Source organism: Panthera leo, chromosome A2 (assembly GCF_018350215.1).
Source record: "Panthera leo isolate Ple1 chromosome A2, P.leo_Ple1_pat1.1, whole genome shotgun sequence".
NCBI lineage: Eukaryota > Metazoa > Chordata > Mammalia > Carnivora > Felidae > Panthera > Panthera leo.
Window position 1 is genome coordinate 118030481 of NC_056680.1, and position 18783 is coordinate 118049263.

The 18783-nt window shown below is 39.1% G+C and overlaps 1 protein-coding gene across 2 annotated transcripts in view; it reads right to left on the reverse strand.

Annotated features, from left to right (window-relative positions):
• Positions 1 to 18783, reverse strand: part of HIBADH (3-hydroxyisobutyrate dehydrogenase) — a 109480-nt gene that overhangs the window by 10523 nt on the left and 80174 nt on the right. For both annotated transcript variants that reach the window (XM_042920833.1, XM_042920841.1), the window contains exons 5-6: positions 4767 to 4900; positions 2396 to 2472 (exon numbers count right to left, since the gene is read on the reverse strand). In XM_042920833.1, the coding sequence (XP_042776767.1) occupies positions 2396 to 2472; positions 4767 to 4900 (211 nt within the window). The remainder of the gene's footprint in view (positions 1 to 2395; positions 2473 to 4766; positions 4901 to 18783) is intronic.

Consider the following 18783-nt stretch of genomic DNA (forward strand, 5'->3'; position numbering starts at 1 on the left):
ATGCTTTAAAAAAAATTCACTTCAGAGTGAACAGAATATAAATGTGGCTGAGCCACTTTGATGCTGTACTACTTTGTGGGAATTTACTACTTGGGAATTTATGCTTGCTGATGCCAATTTTCTCTTTCACCTTGCAAAGCTCAATAAATCGTGGTCGCTCTCTATACTCTATTAGAGAACAATCCTGTCACTTTAAACCATGTCTGTAAACCATGGAGAAAAGACAATAGCAGAGGCAATCATTTTTAGGACTTTCAAGCCACTGAGAATCTTTGTCGAGATAAACTAATAAAATTCTAATGTTATGAAAATAAGCAATTCATTAGTATAATCTGAAGCACCAGAAAGTTATAAATGATTACAAGTTAAGTAAAATTAGGGAGTTCCTACTCTGGGTTCATTTTTCATATATGATATATGCAAATATTATATATGTGATAGCAATATACGTATGTAGAGTTTCAGAAAAATTAAACATTTAAAGTTTCATCTTTCTAAACATTATTTTTATCATAGTGGATCAAGACCAATAATAAGGGAAGTTATTGCTTTTCCTCTTAACATTTCTATTTGGAATTCTATCACTTTTCATCTTCTGTTTGATCACAAACTCTCTGTAGTAGTCAATGTACGTATTTCATTGTATATATTTTATTCCATTCACTTGATTCAAGTGACTTTCATACTATTCTTTATTAGCTGGTGTTTGGAGTTAGACTTCTATCAGCACTAACCACACAAAAAGTTCATTTTAGAATAGCAAATGATCATCTGGTAGGAGGTTTGCTAGGAAAATTAGCTGAGGAAAGCCAGAGGATACATCGCTAGGCCTAAGGAATATCTCAAACCAGTGACGCTCAGAGTAAGAAGCAGAATATAAAACAAACTAGCAAAGATGAAGAGGGAAATTTCAGTAGAACATAGCCTAGATTATCTAGGCTTTTGCTTTTCTGTTTTTATTATTATTCATTTATATCCAGAAGAATGAAGATAAAATTCTAAAGATGCATATGCACACTAATGCTCCCATCCTATTGTCAACACCAATTAATTTTGTATGCCATTTTGGCTCCAGAAATTTACATCTTCCTCTTCTGTGAAATTCGTCTAGAGGATGGACATGAAAACGAGTCACTAGTAACAAGTTTTTCATTTATGATTAAGTGACCCATAGCCTAAAACTGGCTACAGTACAGACATACCACTCTGAACAGCTCCCTGTATACTACCAGTTTTATTAAGGCTTTGTACAGATATGCCTTAGCATCTTACAGACATTCAATTTTAAAATGTAAATGGTACAGGATATTGATAAACCAATTAGCACTGATGCAAAGCAAATTCCTCTTTTATCTCAATTACAACATGACAACTTAATAGGTCAAGATAGTTTAACATCTGAGACAAGGGCAATTCAATAAACAACAGCATCTTGATATGGTAATTAAGAGGAAATGTGAATCCATTACTGTGTTTTAAAAAATATCTCAAGCACTTTGGCTCTTTTATTGCTTTTATCAAAAGCTGTGAGATGAAACACTACTCTGATTTGTGATATCCCTGGTAAGCAGTTTGGGGAAATGTGAAGAAAACACCTGAATAAAGCATCTTGCTAATTGAGCATTTTCTAAAGTAAGAAATGTATATTTATTATATTCATGAAATACCGAACATTCAAACAATTAATTAGGTGATTAATCATATGTAACATTCCTAACCCAAAAGATTAAAGGCTAAACTTAAGACATTAACCTTAAGCATTCTAAAAGATGATCCTTATCATAGGAGAAACAAAACTCCTGCATCACTTTCAGCAGAGTATGGATGCATTTTATTTTAATGGAAAGACATATCCTTAATGTAAAGTAACAAAACCACAAGCCAGTTAAAATGAAAGAGTTATGTACATGAGTTGCAGCTTTATGAATGCCATCCAGTTTATCCCAAGACTAAACAACCAAGAGCCCTTGTAGTGAACAGATACATAAAACCAGTCATGTGGTAGCAGAACACTTGAATTCGCCATACATTCAAACGGCGTTTTACAAAAATTTGTCCTACACTGCCAAAGTATGTTTAAATTTTACAGTAAAAGTGCTTCTTGCATTTCAATACAACAGAAGAAATGGAGCTCCCGTATAAAAAGGATAATGTAACTTCGAATATACAGCACAACACATTTTATGGCTATGGCAAAGAATATTCGTGCTCTCCAGGGCCCAGTGGTCGTCAAATAAGCAAAGTCTATTAAAGTTCAATAATGAAGTACTTTCAAAATGTTCCCAGATCAACTCGTCCATCTCTCACGGACCCTTTTTTTTTTTTTCAACATCAGAAAATCAAATAGAAAAGCTCATAAAAATTGTTAGTACATGAAAATATATATTCGACAAACCTGATTCCAAGATTCATAGCTTCAGCAGTCCCAATCATACTAATGGCTAACAGCATGTTGTTGCAGATCTTTGCAGCCTGAAAATAAATGGAGTACATATTAAATATCTTTATTTTCAAGCTGTAACTCACGGGAAGTTGTTCTTCACCCACCCCACAGGCTTCTTTCTAGAAGAGTGTGTAACTACTGATTCTCTCAAATGGGGAAAGGAACATGGTGCTGCATGCCTCCTCCTGAGTCTGCCAGGCTATCTGGGAGCAGACTGGGGAGTCTCTTCCACTGGGTAAGAAACCTACAGTGGTGCCTGAGCTCCTCCTGTGGGCACAGTCTACAGGGAATACTGACCTGTGTGGCATGACTGCTTTTTCCCCCCAGTTTCACCGAGGTATATTTGACCTACAGCACTGTATAACTTTGGGCCGTACAGCACAATGATCTGACTTACCCATATCATGCAATAATTATTGTAAGTTTAGTTAAAATCCATCATTCCATATAGATACCAAAATATATACGTTTTTTCCTTGTGATGAGAATTCTTAGGATTTGCTCTCTTAACAGCTTTCATATACATCATATGGCAGTGTTAGCTCTGGTCATCATGTTGTACATAACATCTCTAACACGCCTACTCTTCATAGAATGGTGCTTACATTCTAACTGGGGCAATGGAGTAACACACTGAAGATAAACGCAACAAATAAACAAAAACAATTAAGTGGAAAACTGTACGGCCCTAAGACAGAGACAGTGAGAATTCAGAGAAACAAGATCACTGAGGAGAGGAAGTAGAACCTGAAACCACCTCTTGGAAGGCCAGGCAGGAATTTAAATAGGCAAGAGGGAGAAAGGAGAGCATAGGGAAAGGTAAATACGTAAGAGGGATTAAATATATCAGAGCATGGGAGAACAGTAAGAAAACTGACTCATGCGCCTATGTTTTAAGGAATGGTAAGAAATGTGGTAGTTAAGACTGGGGTAGGAGCTATGAAAGCTAGGGTGGAGAGTTCAAATTTGACACGGCCGGAAACAGGCATCTCTTCCAAGTTTCAGAGTTGGGAAGTGTATGATGATGCAAATATCTTGACGGAGTTGGTTTTGGTTACAGTGTTGGCAGAGCGGCAAACCTGGCATCCAGGCTTTCTAGCAGCACGCAAGGTAGGAGACAACGGGAGAAGACTGGATCAGGTAATGTGAGGAATGGACAAGACTGCCAACAAGGAGAGACAGTGAAGCAAAAATCAGTAGAACTGGAGACTGGATAAGAGAATGGAGACAATAGGTATATCCGAGACAATACTAAAGTCTCGAATAAGATAAAGAGGGTGCCAGCGACCAGGACCAAGCATTAAGAGGAGGGGAGATGGAGGGAGAGTGTGTGTGGTGGTGGTGGTAGGGGGATAACTAGTTTGATTTCTGAGTTCAGGGTTGCCATTCACCTCTATCTGATTAAAGAGTTGATATATTTCTAAATGAAAATATTTGCTTTTCTTTTAAAAAAAAAATTAACATTTATTCAGTTTTGAGAGACAGAGAGAGACAGAGCAGGAGCAGGGGAGGGGCAGAGAGAGAGGGAGACACAGAATCCGAAGCAGGCTCCAGGCTCTGAGCTGTCAGCACAGAGCCCAACACAGGGCTGGAACCCACAGACCGTGAGATCATAACCTGAGCCAAAGTCAGACACTTAACCAACTGAGCCACCCAGGTGCCCCGAAAATTATTCGCTTTTCAAGAAAAAGATAAAAGTGCACAGATCACTTCTTCCTGACTACATTACAAACAGAGCTGCAGTACATAATTAGATGGAGGAAAACAGCAACTGAGACACCATGAGCACTTCCTATAGAAGCACTTTTTTTTTCCTTTAATTTTTTTTTTTTTAACGTTTATTTATTTTTGAGACAGAGAGAGAGAGCATGAACCGGGGAGGGTCAGAGAGAGGGAGACACAGAATCTGAAACAGGCTCCAGGCTCTGAGCTGTCAGCACAGAGCCCGACGCGGGGCTTGAACTCACGGACTGCGAGATCGTGACCCGAGCCGAAGTCGGCCGCTTAACCGACTGAGCCACCCAGGCGCCCCTGGAAGCACTTTTAAGGATGATTTTCGTGGTCAGTAGGATGATGAAATTTGAATGTGAATGATGAAATTTTCAGTATCTTTTTTAATAAGTTAATTGGCTGATGTCAGCTTAATTCCAGCAGGAATGATGGAAAACTAATTTATTCCAAATTAATTTAAGAAAATCTGAGCAAACAAAGAATCCACAGATTGAACAGAGTGGGGTTGGAATAATAGTATGGTCAGGAAAGACAAATGTACCTTAGCCAATTTTATATCATCAAGTCAGGGTCATTAATGTGAAAATGTTACCTGCCCGGTCCCAACAGCTCCACAATACACCACATTGGAGCCCATGCACCCCAGCAACTCCTGGGCAGCAGCAAATTCATCTTCGACTCCTCCCACCATAAATGTGAGGTTCCTAGACCGAGCAGCTCCCACACCTGAATAGTTTGGGGGTAAAGGGACAGAACAAAAGGAGACATTTCTTCAAGTGTTTAGGTAGATAGTAAAATTAGAGAAAAGCCCCAAAACAAATGAAAACACCTTGCCTCCAAACTGTATTTATGTCAGGCGTATATAAGATACCCTAAATCTCTCCTGGAATGTGTGTGTGCGTGTGTGCGTGTGTGCGTGTGTGTGTGTGTGTGTGTGTGTGTGTGTGTGTGTGTGTGTGTATGTATATATACCATATACATATACATATTTTTTTTTAAGTAAGCTCTACAGCGAATGTGGGGCTTTGACTCATGACCCTGAGGTCATGAGTTGCATGTTCTACTGGCCGAGCTAGCCCCTCTCCTGGAATATTTTAAAAATCAAGTATTGTGGAGTTTAATAATAACCCAAAAGAACACACAGATTCAAACTCTTATTCTCAATTCATCTCAAATATCTGGCATAATCATAGCACGAGACATATGGTAATTTGAAATGTGCATTTTATTATTCACATGCATCTTTTATTCTTTTTTTTACAAGAAAATTATTTTTCTTTTTCTTTTTTTTTATTATGAAATTTATTGTCAAATTGGTTTCCATACAACACCCAGTGCTCATCCCAACAGGTGCCTTCCTCAATACCCATCACCCACCCCACCCACCCTCCCACCCCCCATAAACTCTCAGTTTGTTCTCGGTTTTTAGGAGTCTCTTATGTTTTGGCTCCCTCCCTCTCTAGCCATTTTTTTTTTCTTCCCCTCACCCATGGTTTTCTGTTAAGTTTCTCAGGATCCACACAGGAGTGAAAACATATGGAATCTGTCCTTCTCATGCATCTTTTATTCTAAGAAACCTATTCAAGCAATAGAAAGTATATGAAAAAGGCCCTTGTGCCCTGACCAGCACGAGAAGAGCCAGAGGGATCTGCTATTCTGGGGATTTGGGTGTCTTTAGTCCATTTGCTTGCTCCACACATGCTATCTACCGATGAGATCTACAAAGAGGAAGACCTGGCTCTTTCTCCCACAAACAAGTAGGCATTTCAGATGGTAAGAGTCTTTTTTTAAGTTAAAGAAAACAGTTGCTTATTTAGACCGGTAAATCTGATGTGCACTTCCCAGTATTATTTGATTTTTCTTTTCCCTCCTCCTATACACCGTTTGGGCAATTCATTCCTAGTGATATGAGCAGGGAGAAGAAACGAGCTGTGGCTGGGCTACTCCTTCCTAGCTCTTTAGAAAGGTCTGATGCATGGTCATTGATTGAAATGATTGGTTAGCACACAAAACATGCCCTAGACTTGTCCCTAAAAAAAGGAGGGGAAGCTTCATTCATCTAACGTTTTATCAGCTATAAAAGAAAACCAAGAGTATTATTGCTGCTTTTAGTATTAAAAAAATTTTAATTCATAATTTTCAAGTTGGGTTTTGTTGGTCAAAACCAGGAAAGTGTGTGGAAGAAAGCTAGTACAGTTTTTGCCTTTACACTTGATTTTACAGTATGGCTAGGAATAAAGAAACCATCATTGTCTATTTATCAAATCTGGCCATTAGAATCGATAACTACAAATAATGGCCTACTTTTTAGTTTAATTTAGTCAATGAAATACACCGTTTTTATATATAAAAACCCCAAGTGAAGAGACTCCTCTTTCATTGAAATTGTGAATATTTTGCTATTGCCAAATCAAGCAGCCTTTCTATTAGTTTATGCTATTTTAACTAGTTATCAAAAGCAAAAGAGGGTCAGCATTATGTTAGCCAAATAACTGTGGAAGAGGAAGTGCCCACATGTTAGGAAAGCCGAGGATACTCACACATAAGGTTAAATTACATTATTTCACAGTATTTTCAGACACACTTCGGAAATGATTATGTACAAAAACCCAATTATAACAAATGCTTTTAATTAGCCAGTCTGTGTCCTTTGAACATTCTGATAATGTTGAAGTTTAAGTGATTGTCACTTTGTTAGTTTCTAATTTACTTCACCAAGATGGTAGATCATTACTCTTTTACAATTATTTTGCTCAATTTCTATAGCCATTTTTATTCAAACCACATAACCATCTTGATTCCTAATCCTGTTGATCTGACCTAGGAAAATTAAGTAGACGATTTAAGTCAAAGCTTACAAACAAATCCAGCACTATCCATCATAGGTCAATAGCTTTGTATCTAGATTACGGATTGCTAAATAGCTTCAGAGAGTCATTTATTAAAGGAAAATTAATGCTGACAATGGTTCTCAGCTGGTTAATCTTTTGACAGGTGTACTTTCTCACTTGTTCAAACACATATTTCAAAAAGAAGAAATAAGTTACTTAAGCACGAGAAGATCACACACAAAAAAGAATAATTCATCTTCTAACTCAGATGTCTGTGGTATTTCTACTCTCATCTCATTGTGGTGGCATAATTACTAGGACTTTTGCATAACCTACATGCCAATGTAAGGGTCTAACCTGGGCAATTCTAAAGCTTTGGCATTCCTTGGGACCAAACCCTGTCTTTCCTTACATATTCCGTTAAGCGTGTGACACTATGAAGCCTAGTCCCATCGTGAAGGCAAAAAATTAAGACCTAAGTAATCCTAAAATAAACGTAACCATTTTAAGCTTAGGAAATAATATCTAGGAAGGTGGAACTCTAAAGGATGTAAGACATCCTACAGATTTCAGAAGACACTGTACAGCGTTTGAGGTCTATCAATAATAAACAATAAATTTATTACAGTGCCATGCCATTTTAATTCAAATCCACTTCCCCGAATAGGAAAACATAGAACTCAGGCAGTTTCTAGAATACCGGGAGAGGGATTTATTTTAACCCTACATTTTACTAATTATGTATACAAAATCAAAACATATCCTGTGCTTAATTCTATTACAGCATTTATAACACCTTATTACAATGTTTGATTTTCTTACCTGATGCCTCCATTACACTACAAGCTCCCACAAGATCAGCACTGAGGTCTTGTTTCTGTCAGCATTCCCATTATCTACCACAGTGCATGATACATTCAATAGATGGCTGTTTGATAAATAAATTCATAAGAAATTCATACAAATTCATAGAAAGAGTAATTCGTAAGTTCATAGAAAGAGTAAAAATCTGGAGATGGAATATGTGGTTTAGGGGATGTACCATTCACTGGCTGTGTGATTCTCAGCATATAACGTGGGAAAAGCATTAATAACTTCTTTACAGAGTGGCTGTGAATATATGAACACATATATGCTGTAAAATATGACATGCTACTTAGATGTCAGGCCTCACTACTTTATGCCGTGGGTTTGTGGAGTGGGAGTTTTATCTTTACCTACATGATACCTCAAGTCCTTTCCTATCTGGTCGTCTTAGTCGCTGTCTTCTCTAGGAGAATTTTAGCCTCTCTGGCTAAACACGAGTGGGTTTGGACGACACCTATGAACACTGGAAGGAGGCCGGCCCAGGTTAGGAAGTACTAAAGTGGTCCATGGACAGTGATGTTAAAATTACAGCGCAGACCTCTAGTAAAACCTTTCAGCGGCAGCAGGGTATATGGGAAGGTGACAAGAATGCCGCATTTGTTTCACTCGTTCAACAAAACTGAGAACCTATTAAGAATCAGGTCCTGGGGCGCCTGGGTGGCTCAGTCGGTTAAGTGTCCGACTTCAGCTCAGGTCATGACCTTGTGGTTCACGAGTTCGAGCCCCGCGTTGGGCTCTGTGCTGACAGCTCAGAGCCTGGAGCCTGCTTCCGATTCTGTGTCTCCCTCTCTCTCTGACCCTCCCCCCATTCACGTTCTGTCTCTCTCTGTCTCAAAAATAAATAAACGTTAAAAAAAAAAAATTAAAAAAAAAAAAAGAATCAGGTCCTGTGATAAGTCCTAGAATTACACATGAGTGTATGCATACACATGAGTGTATGTGACCTTGCTCCTAAGAATTTACACCCTTGTGATCCAGCCACTTGTCTCCTCACCCATCACTGCCACCCTAGACTGAGCCATCATCATGTCTCACTGGGTTACTGCAACAGCCTCCCACTTGCTCTCCCTTCGGCTCTTGCCTCCATAGTCTACCCTCCATAAAGCAGCCAGAGGGAACCATTTTTTTTTAATGTTTATTTATTTTGAGAGAGAGAAACAGTGCGTGCGCATGCAAGTGGGGAAGGGGCAGAGAGACAGAGAGGGAGAGAGAGAATCCCAAGCAGGCCCCGTGCTGTCAGCACACAGTCTGATGCAAGGATCGATCTCACGAACTGTGAGATCATGACCCGAGCCGAAATCCAGAGCTGGATGCTTAACCAACTGAGCCACCCAGGTGCCCCCAAGGGAACCTTTTAAAACATAAGTCTAGTTCACGTTTCTTTCCTACTCTCAAGCCTCCTAATGCTTCCCATCACTCTCGGTATAAAATTCAAAGTCCTACAAAGCCCTACAAGGCCCTCTATGATGCAGCCCTTGGCCACCTCTCCCATCTCATCTCATACCATTGTCTACATCGCTCAGTGCTTTCCCACCATCCTGAACTCCTACTGTTCCTGAAACAAGTCAAATACATTCCCATCTCAAAGACTTGCACTTTGCCTAAAATGCTCTTCCCCTAGATATTCGTCACTTGTTTCCTTCACCGCATCCAGATTTTTTTCTCAAAATTTACCTCTTCAGAGAGGCCTTACCTGACCACTTAATCTGACAATCGAAAAAGGCACCCCACCATTCTCGATCCCCTTTTCTGCTTTAATTTCATTCACACTATTTATTACCACCTATTTATTTTAACTCTTCTATTTATCTGGTTTGGGTCCATATTCCCCACATGAACATTGGCTCCATGAGGGCAGTAGCTCTACTGGCTTATTCACCCCATATGCACGGTGTCTGGTCCATCACCAAACACAGCATTTGTTCAAAAAGACAGACAGGAGGAGGCAATGACAGAGGGGAGAGCAAGGAAACAACTGAGCGCAGTACTGGGTGGTAACTGTTCTCCCAGAGACACAGAAGAGGCTAACGACTACAGACCAAGCAGCTGCCATTCTAGCAAGTCATTAAATGCTCCTAAGTTGTTTCATCTAGAAAGGGAGATGATGAGATAAATTATCACTGAATTGCTTTTAAGCTTTTGAAATTCCATCATTTGAACTTGCCAAGTTCACAAAATATCTACCCTCCCACCACATTTATCATGTTAATGCATAAAACCAAGGCACGTGTCATTTTCTACGATATATGAATGGTTCCGAATTAGAAAATGAGTTTTCTCGTGTAACCACATTAAATCTAATAAGCCTACATATTTGTGGTTGTCTTTAATGCTTTTATCTGACACTTTCCTGTGATGATGCCTCCTTCCTGTGATGATGCCCCTAGTGCTTTTTTCCCATGACTCCAGAATCAGAAAGACTGAATTCATCTGTACAGATGAAAAGGCAAAGGCCCAAATCATTCAAAATAGGTGCCCGGACCACCCTGTTTTTAAAGGCACAGGCGTCTACCACTTCTCTTGGGAACTGCTTTAATTTCGATCAACCTTAGAGCGGAGAAACACTTTAAATCTAATCAAAGTCTCAAAGTCAGCCTCTCTTTTTCTCTCTCTCAAAGGCATCACAGGAAGTCTCCATTATCTAAACTATCTTCTTTCTTTCCTTCCACTCCTACTTATGGTTGACATAAAAAAAATCTGACCGCTGGAGATCCATTTGTCTGTGGGGAACAAGAGGAAACCCTGGGGAATAAGAGGAAACAATCCTTGTCCTCAAGGAGTTTGAAACCTAGTGTTTGTGGTGGTGGAGGTGAGTGTGTACATGTATATGGAGATGGGAGAAGAGAGAAGGCAAACAGACAATTATAAATAGTAAAAGACAGATGCATACTACAGGAGAGGTCTACACATAGGCACGTGGAGGTGCAAAGAAGAAAAGTATCATCAGCAATTAACTGTTCGGTGCCTTTAACAATTTCCTCCAACCCATGGGCTTAGGAGAATATTTGAAATACAACTATTCCAGAAAGTCCAGAATATAAGGTCACAGTAGGTATGAAACACCGTCTTTGCCCTCAAGAGGTCTAAACCATAATTCGGGAAAAGAGACATATACTCAGAAATAAATGCCAAAAGGTAGCATCATATACCAAGTGTCATGGACAAGGACAATCGCCACCAAATCCTGATTCCCTCTTTTCTTCCATTTTTTGACCTCCGTCATTGAAAGAATAATGAGTTCTCAGAAAGAGAAAGGGTAGAAAAAGAAACAAATTGTTCTCAAAGAGTAACGGTCTTGCCATCAACTGTGGGTAGGCTTTGAAAGCTTTGATAAGAATATAGGTATTCTGAATCTGTTTGCAAATCAAACAGAGCAGTTTAAAACATGAGCTGAGCAAATAATTTTGTATGTTTTATACACGGACACTGAGTTCTGCCTACTATCTAATTAAATACACACACATAAAAGCCTATCTCTCTTCACAACCAATGTGAGTTTGCTTATTAGAAGAAAACAATCAGAAAACTGAGGATCAGAATTAAGAACAAATACAAAAATGAAACCATAAGATTTCACAATAAATTTCAAATATGGGTCTGAGTATCTTCAAGGTCTTGGCAAACACTATTTGGGAGAGGAATAAAGGAGCCTCATCGAGTTACGTGTTTTAAAAAATTCACATTTGGAACTTCAATCAGGAGACAGTAAGTGAAACAATAGATGATGTTCGTCACATTTTCACAACAAAAGCAGTAGTAATTTTTTCAAAGTAATTCAATTCTTGTTTTTTATCTCTTTCTAATCTTAGCCCACCTGCAACAGAGCTCATTAACAACAACCACCTCAGTCTAATATTTACGTTTATCTGTGTCCCAATGTCTGGCAGTTTTGTTATGAGAACCAAAACAGGCTTAAGTTTCAAATTATGCATCAACATGAACATAACCAGCAGCTGAAGACATTATTCACTATCACTCAGCATTTCTACATAGCGCCTCACTGTTGTTTTCTGCTAAAAGTTCTTCTTTCTGAAATATTCGCATGTTCGTGTTCACCAAAAAGAAGAATTACATAACTTACTGTATCTGTCCTGAGTCCTGGGAAGCAATGAACTTTCTCTTTTTTTGTCCTTAAATGGTTTCTGATTTTTTGAAGTTTTACTTTTCTTGTCAATGGACTCTAACTGGACTCTTCTCTGGTTTCCTATCTACTCCCTGCAACAAAAACCATCATGCTATGTGTACTGAACTATTTACAGTAGCTGGAATGTGCAATGATTTTTTTCCTTTTATGCATCCACATCTTTCCTAGGTGACTCCCTTGTATGAGATTCCCTTGCCTCCCTTTGCCTGGCTAACTCCTGTTTATCTTTCAAGACTCAACTCATGTGCACTCTAAGGAGCAATGCATGACCATAATCCCCTTTCTCTATTTTTTAATAACATTTCTAGTGATGTTTGTAATAAAGCATGTATACTACTCTCATCAGTGATTTTTCTGGTATGTCTTGTAAGGATTCTTATGGGCAAGCGCTGTTTGAATCTTAGCACCCAGCATATATCACATGTGTGATAAATGTTCATTGTCTGTTTAGGAGGTAGGCAGAGAAGAAATCAATGGCTACTAAAATAACCAAGAATACTAATTAAGACTAAGTAAGACAATGTTCTCTAGCTTATCAAAAAAGCTCAACTTTGGAGAACTGTTCTCTACATGTGGCAATGGTACGTTCACTTACTGCTGCACAAACGTGCAGAAGCATAATAAGTGCACATGTATACACACATTATTAGGAAGGCACAAAAAAACTGAAGAGCATGTATTCTGAGTTAAGAGACCTGGAGCGAGGTCACAATTGAAGGCTGCCCCACTTGGAGAAGTTAGAACACCTCTCAATCTTGGTTCCTCCATCTGAAATTGCTGATAAAACCACCTGCCATACTTACCTTGAAGCTCAAATGGAAGAATACTTTGGAAAGGTATTTTACACGGTTATCACACAAATGCTATAAAAATTTTAAATATAACAACAAGTAAATCTACTCAGCTTGAATACCGTGAGGTCTTTGGCCTAAACAGCAAAGAAGTGAAATTTGGAATTTAGCCTTACTGAGAAGCTGAACCAAGGATTATGATAGAAAGTCCATTACTCAAGTGCTGATAACTTAGAATAACCATTTACAAGTCACAAATAAGGAGATCATTTTCAATTCTAGAACTACCAGAAAGAGGCCGTCAAATCTAGAGAGGGAAGAAATCTAAAAAAGTACATTCAAATTATATTTGTTTATGATACTGCAAAAATCCTGCCACCAAGGTGCTCTCATTGATATATAGCAAAACGTAGTAAATCACTTAATTTACTCAAAAGAACTTAAATGTTTTAACCAGTCTGCCATCAAAAGAGATCAAGAAGAGGACCAATGGGACTTGGGCTGCAATGTGAGCCGTCTTTAAAATGCAATTGTTCTAATCATTTTCTACAGATGCAGCCTCACAAGGGGCTGCTGTCACAGGGACCATTTACGACTTGTTATGGTGTCTCTATTGTTTACCAGCGACATTCGCTGAAAAAGGCGACAGCTGGGACAGAAAGCTGCTACTCAACGAACAATATAATCCCGTGAAAGTAATCAACAAATTTAAGGGTGTTAATTAACTTTACACTTTATCATGTTCAATTAGTTGTCCTTTCTAGAAAAGATTGCCGTGCACAATCAGTTTAGAGCGTGCCATGTTTGATTTGTAAGTGATCACTGTTTCTGTTTCAGAGTCCATGTCAGATGTTCTCTTGGGTTTTGGTGACACAGATGAATGGCTCTGCACATGTTAGGGGGTGATCTGGTTTAACATAAGCCAGCATAACATAACCCCTTGTTAACACTATTTCTGGCATCATCCATGCTGGAAACAGAAAAGCAAAAACACTCTCAACACTATTCTAGAGTCAGATAAACAAAGTTTAGTTAGTTTTTCCTGAAATAAACACAGACACAAATACATGGGAGAAATAAGCAATTTTTCATCATTATTTTTCAAAGTAAGACTTGTCTTTCAGGGGCATGTTTGGGATCATTTCCTCCCAGCAAGATCTCGAAGCTCTGCTGCATTATGCACAAAGCGCCACCGTGTCCTCGTGCTTTACATAATGCAGATAGCCTTTTCCGTGGCAGGTGAACAAATGCTACAGATGTGTCATTAAGTACTGGCCTGGTGTCAAATTCTAGAATGTGACTTTGAAATCCAGAAGCTATATTTTACAAGTGTGGGAAATCTGCAGTAAAGTGTATTAATCTATGAATACAAGGTGCCTTTTCTCTTACTTTTAATGCACCTGTCCCTACTTGCTAACAGGACACGGGAAAGCTCATGATGGAGTGACGATACATTCAATATCGCATGGTAATGAAAGTCACTGAGGTTTCTCCGTATTGATGGAGCTTTGCACCAAAGTATTTCAAAAGTCACTGGTGAGGTGAACAAAACGCAAAACTGAGGTGTGGCAGCAGGTGTCTATCTTTAAGAAAATAAAGCAAGGGACGTGCATCTAGCTCCTAAAGACAAAAAACAAAAACAAAACATCTACACAGGATTTTGAAACATCTTCATAAAGCTATACCTTGTTCTTCTAAGACTAGCGGTTTCCTGCATAATATAAATGAAACACGTATAAATAAACCACAGCTGGTTAGCTAGTGACAGCATGCGTAAGGACAAAGCTGAACTTCTTCAAAATAGAAAAGTTGTTAACTCTGAAAGCTAATAATGTCCTAAGTTAAATATTAAAGAGGGAAATTATAGGCTATATCTGAAACAGCTGAAACCACAATACACAGCAGCAGAAAACATTAGTTTTCTGCAGAAGATCTGCAGGGAGAAGGGAAGCGGTCGATAGATCCTTAAATTGGAAGCAATAGCCGTTCTTCTATCCCAAGTTGGCAGCTGCTACATTTGCAGGCCTGGTTCATTATTTACCCATAATGACCATCAAGCTGCAGTCAAAGTCAGATCACAACAACTGTCAGCAGCTCTTTTAATTAGCCTTGTTTGAATTCAGATAAATATCACAATAGACCTGCTTATGCTGAAAGAGCAACAGAACGTTCCGCATGGAGTTGGGCTGGCTTGAGAAGGACCAGTGAGTGCAGTACGGAAGCCATCAGACAGAAACAGTGGGGTTTTTAAAGGGTGGGGTAAACAGAACAAAATGGTTTGCTTTCATTTTGAAAATCGCTGTAAAAACCAGCTCCCCGACATTCACCCCAGATGAAGACGGTGCACGGTGTTGGAGCGCAATGAAACTCTGGGCTTCCGAAAGCTTGATGCCTGGTGTCCAAGGAGAAAGTTAACTTAATGCCTTTGGAGAATGTGATTTAAAAAACTCCATTTTGTAGACAATGTATCTTTCAGCTTTCAAAATCATTTCTAAAAGCCAAGTAAAAAAAAGTCTGTTCGTTAGATAAGCTCGTAACTTTCATGTCCTTCTATTTTACCTTCTTTAGGAGTTGCGTAATTTGCAACATTTTTCTCTGACAGGAATCTGCTATTTTCTATCCACTCCTTGCATTCAGCATTAACAGTCACAAAGTAAAACAAGGCCAACAACCAAATTCTGCGTAATTCAACGGCTGCCATATCCCACACCACTACTCTGGGGTTGTCTCCCTCCAGCCTGCTTGAGAGGAAAAACAAGCGCCAAGATCAGCTGCCCTCTATTTACAGAGGGCTGACTGTCCGCATAGACTCTATACTGTTGCAACTTTGGGGGTAGGTAAAAAGAAGTGATGGCCGATAGAGAAGGAGGGTAGAGAATAAGAAGGAGTAAGAAAAGGCAAGATGATAACCTCACGGCAAACTGGAGTAAACTGCAGATAGCAAGAAACTAAAGAGAAGCTAAAAAGCTCCACTCAACTAACAAGGAATTATTATCTCTGGGAACCACGCGGGAGTCCCTGTGAGAATCTGGACTCTTGAATTGTGGAGTGGGTATCGTTGAAGAAGTGGCACTTCTAAATGTAAGCTGGACTTAGTCCGCTCTCATTTTTTCTAAGCCCTCAGCTATTACATATCTTTGTGCAACCATTTCTGATGCTGCACAACATAACATTAAGGAAAAGTAACTAGATTTGCATAAGGATCAAGGACATGTTGCTGTTTACACAGGGTTTGGACCTATTTCCTTATTGCGTAGGAAAACACTCCTATAGGAAGTAATAAAGACTCATTATATTTGTGGTCGACTTCAAGTACTAAAACCTGCATAATAAAACTCTTACAAAGTGTTGTGAGACCAAATATGTGATAAAGGCAACTACTGAATGTTGACAGTATAAGCAGGGAGGACTCTTTATCTGGTTTCATAAGAACGAATCATAGCAAAAAGGAATATTTCTTGCCCCTTGTTTTTTAAATAAAAAATAAGCCATGTGCATCACCCTATCATAGATGACGGCCTTCCCTCCTTACCCTTTAATACATCCTATCTCCTGTCTACATGAACAGCCAATGGTTGTAACTTGTTCAGTGTGTCAAGTACAAAGACAACAGTCAACCTGCCATTCCAAGTCTAGACTCAGGCTCAATATATATGAATCAGAATTTATTGTGTAAGAATACCAAAGAAAACTTCATACCCATTACGATGACTACTCTAAAGCAAAACCAATCATATAACAAGTATTGGCGAGAATGTGAGAAATTAGAATGCTTGAGCACTGCTGCTGGGAATATAAAATGATGCAGCTTCTATGGAAAACAGTATGGTAGCTCCTCAAAAAAATAAAAATAGAATCATCATATGGTCTAGCAATTCCATTTCTGGATATATATATCCCGAAGAACTAAAAGCAGGGTCTTGAAGAGATATTTATATACCAATTTTCATAGCCACAATATTCACAACAGCCAAAAGGTAGAGACAATCCAAATGTCCATCAAAGGATGAATGGGTAAACAAAGTGTGGTGTATACATAGAATGGGGTATTATTCAGCCTTAAAAAGGAAAGACATTCTCACACATGCTAAACGTGGATGAACCTTGAGGACATCATGCTAAGTGACATAAGCCAGTCAAAAAAGGACAAATACTGCACGATTCCATTTATATGAGGTACCCAGATGGTCAAATTCACATAAAGACAGGAAGTTGGGGCTCCTGGGTGGCTCAGTCAGTAGAGCATCTGACTCTTGATTTCACCTCAGATCATGATCCCAAGGTCATGAGATCAAGTCTTGCACTGGACTCCATGTGGAACATGAAGCCTGCTTAGAATTCTCTCTCTCTCTCCCCTCTTTCTCTAAGATGAAATAGAAAAAAAATTTAAAAATTAAAATTAGAAAGTAAAATAGTGATTGTCAGGGGCTGGGGGGAAAGAGAAATATGGAGTTGCTATCTAATGAGTACATAATTTCAGTTTTGCAAGATAAAAAGAGCTCCGGAGATAGATGGTCTTTAATTGTTGCACAAAAAATGTGAATGTACTTAATACTACTGAACTGAACTGTATACTAAAAATGGTTAAGATGGTAACTTTTTTTACTGTTTATTTATTTACTTTGAGAGAGAGAGAATGTGCACACATGCGTGCAAGTTGGGGCAGGGGCAGAGAGAAAAGGAGAGAATCCCAAATAAGCTCCGTGCTGTCAGCACAGAGCCCGACGTGGGGCTCGAACTCACAAACCATGAGATCATGACCTGAGCCTAAGGTGGACACTTAGCCAACTGAGCCACCCAGGCACCCCTAATTATAATGATTTTTATGAACCCTTAATGTAGTTATCTAGAGAAAACTGAGGAAAGCCATACTAGTCTTATAACCTCCGTTTAAAAAATAACAGTTCATAGACAATAAGCAAATATATCCAGTTTAGGCAAACAGGTAAAATTAAGATCCTCCAATTTCCAATAGTATGCTCACTGCACTAGGCCAGATTGCTTCCCCAAAGACAGGAAGGATGCACAAATTCTGCTGACAGATCATCTAGGAGTTAAGTTGAAAAAAAACATGAGACTAAACAAAGCACAAGACCTACAATCAAGAATTGGTTAAACCAAAAGCTTAGGCTAACAAAAGAAGCAAATGATGATAAACCCATAACAAATGGTATTTAAACTTAAGCCACAAACATGGTAGTAGCAAAAAAACCCCAACATGTTATATGTGCCACATACACACATGCCAACATTCATAAAAATGAGACACCGCCTAGGGTCCTGGCACCGGTTGGGGTGAAAGGTGGGAGTGTAAAATGAGAGGATGTAAAGTGAAGTGAAACGGCTCAAAGATATAAGAGAAGGCAATAATCCCAAGATAATACTTGGGAACAAAGTGAGGGCTGCTGGTCTGCCTAATTACGAAGCCAAATTTAGGCCAAGAGGCTACGGTTATTTAATTTCCTCTTTCCCTTACAGGCATGAGAAATGGTGGTGCCTTTGTCTGAACTGTAGAATGTCACAATTCAAGGTAGACCAACCACAAAAAGGCAGCCCCTTGCATATACGCAAATCAGAAAAAGGCTCTACCCTAAGCAGGCAAGTAGCCTTGAGGAGGTAAGAAGACCAAGTCTGACATATGGAGGTCAAGCTGAATTTCACCCTCAATTCAGGTCTCTTCAGAGAGGCATGGCCTGCACAGGTGAACACAGTAGACCTCAGTTCAAGCTCCGGTTCTGACACGAACAGTATTATTTTGTGCAAATCAGTGGCTTGGAGCCTCAGTGCCGTCACCTAGAAAATAAATCTCATCTCCAATTCCACTCATTGGTAAATCAATACATTTATCTCAGCTAATTCATATATCCATTCCACCTTCCTGAACTCCTACTACAGCACACAGCACCAGGCCAGGCACTACAAGGCAGCACTGTAATAGTCTCTAGGCTCAAAAATCTCCCAAACCAAGACAAAACA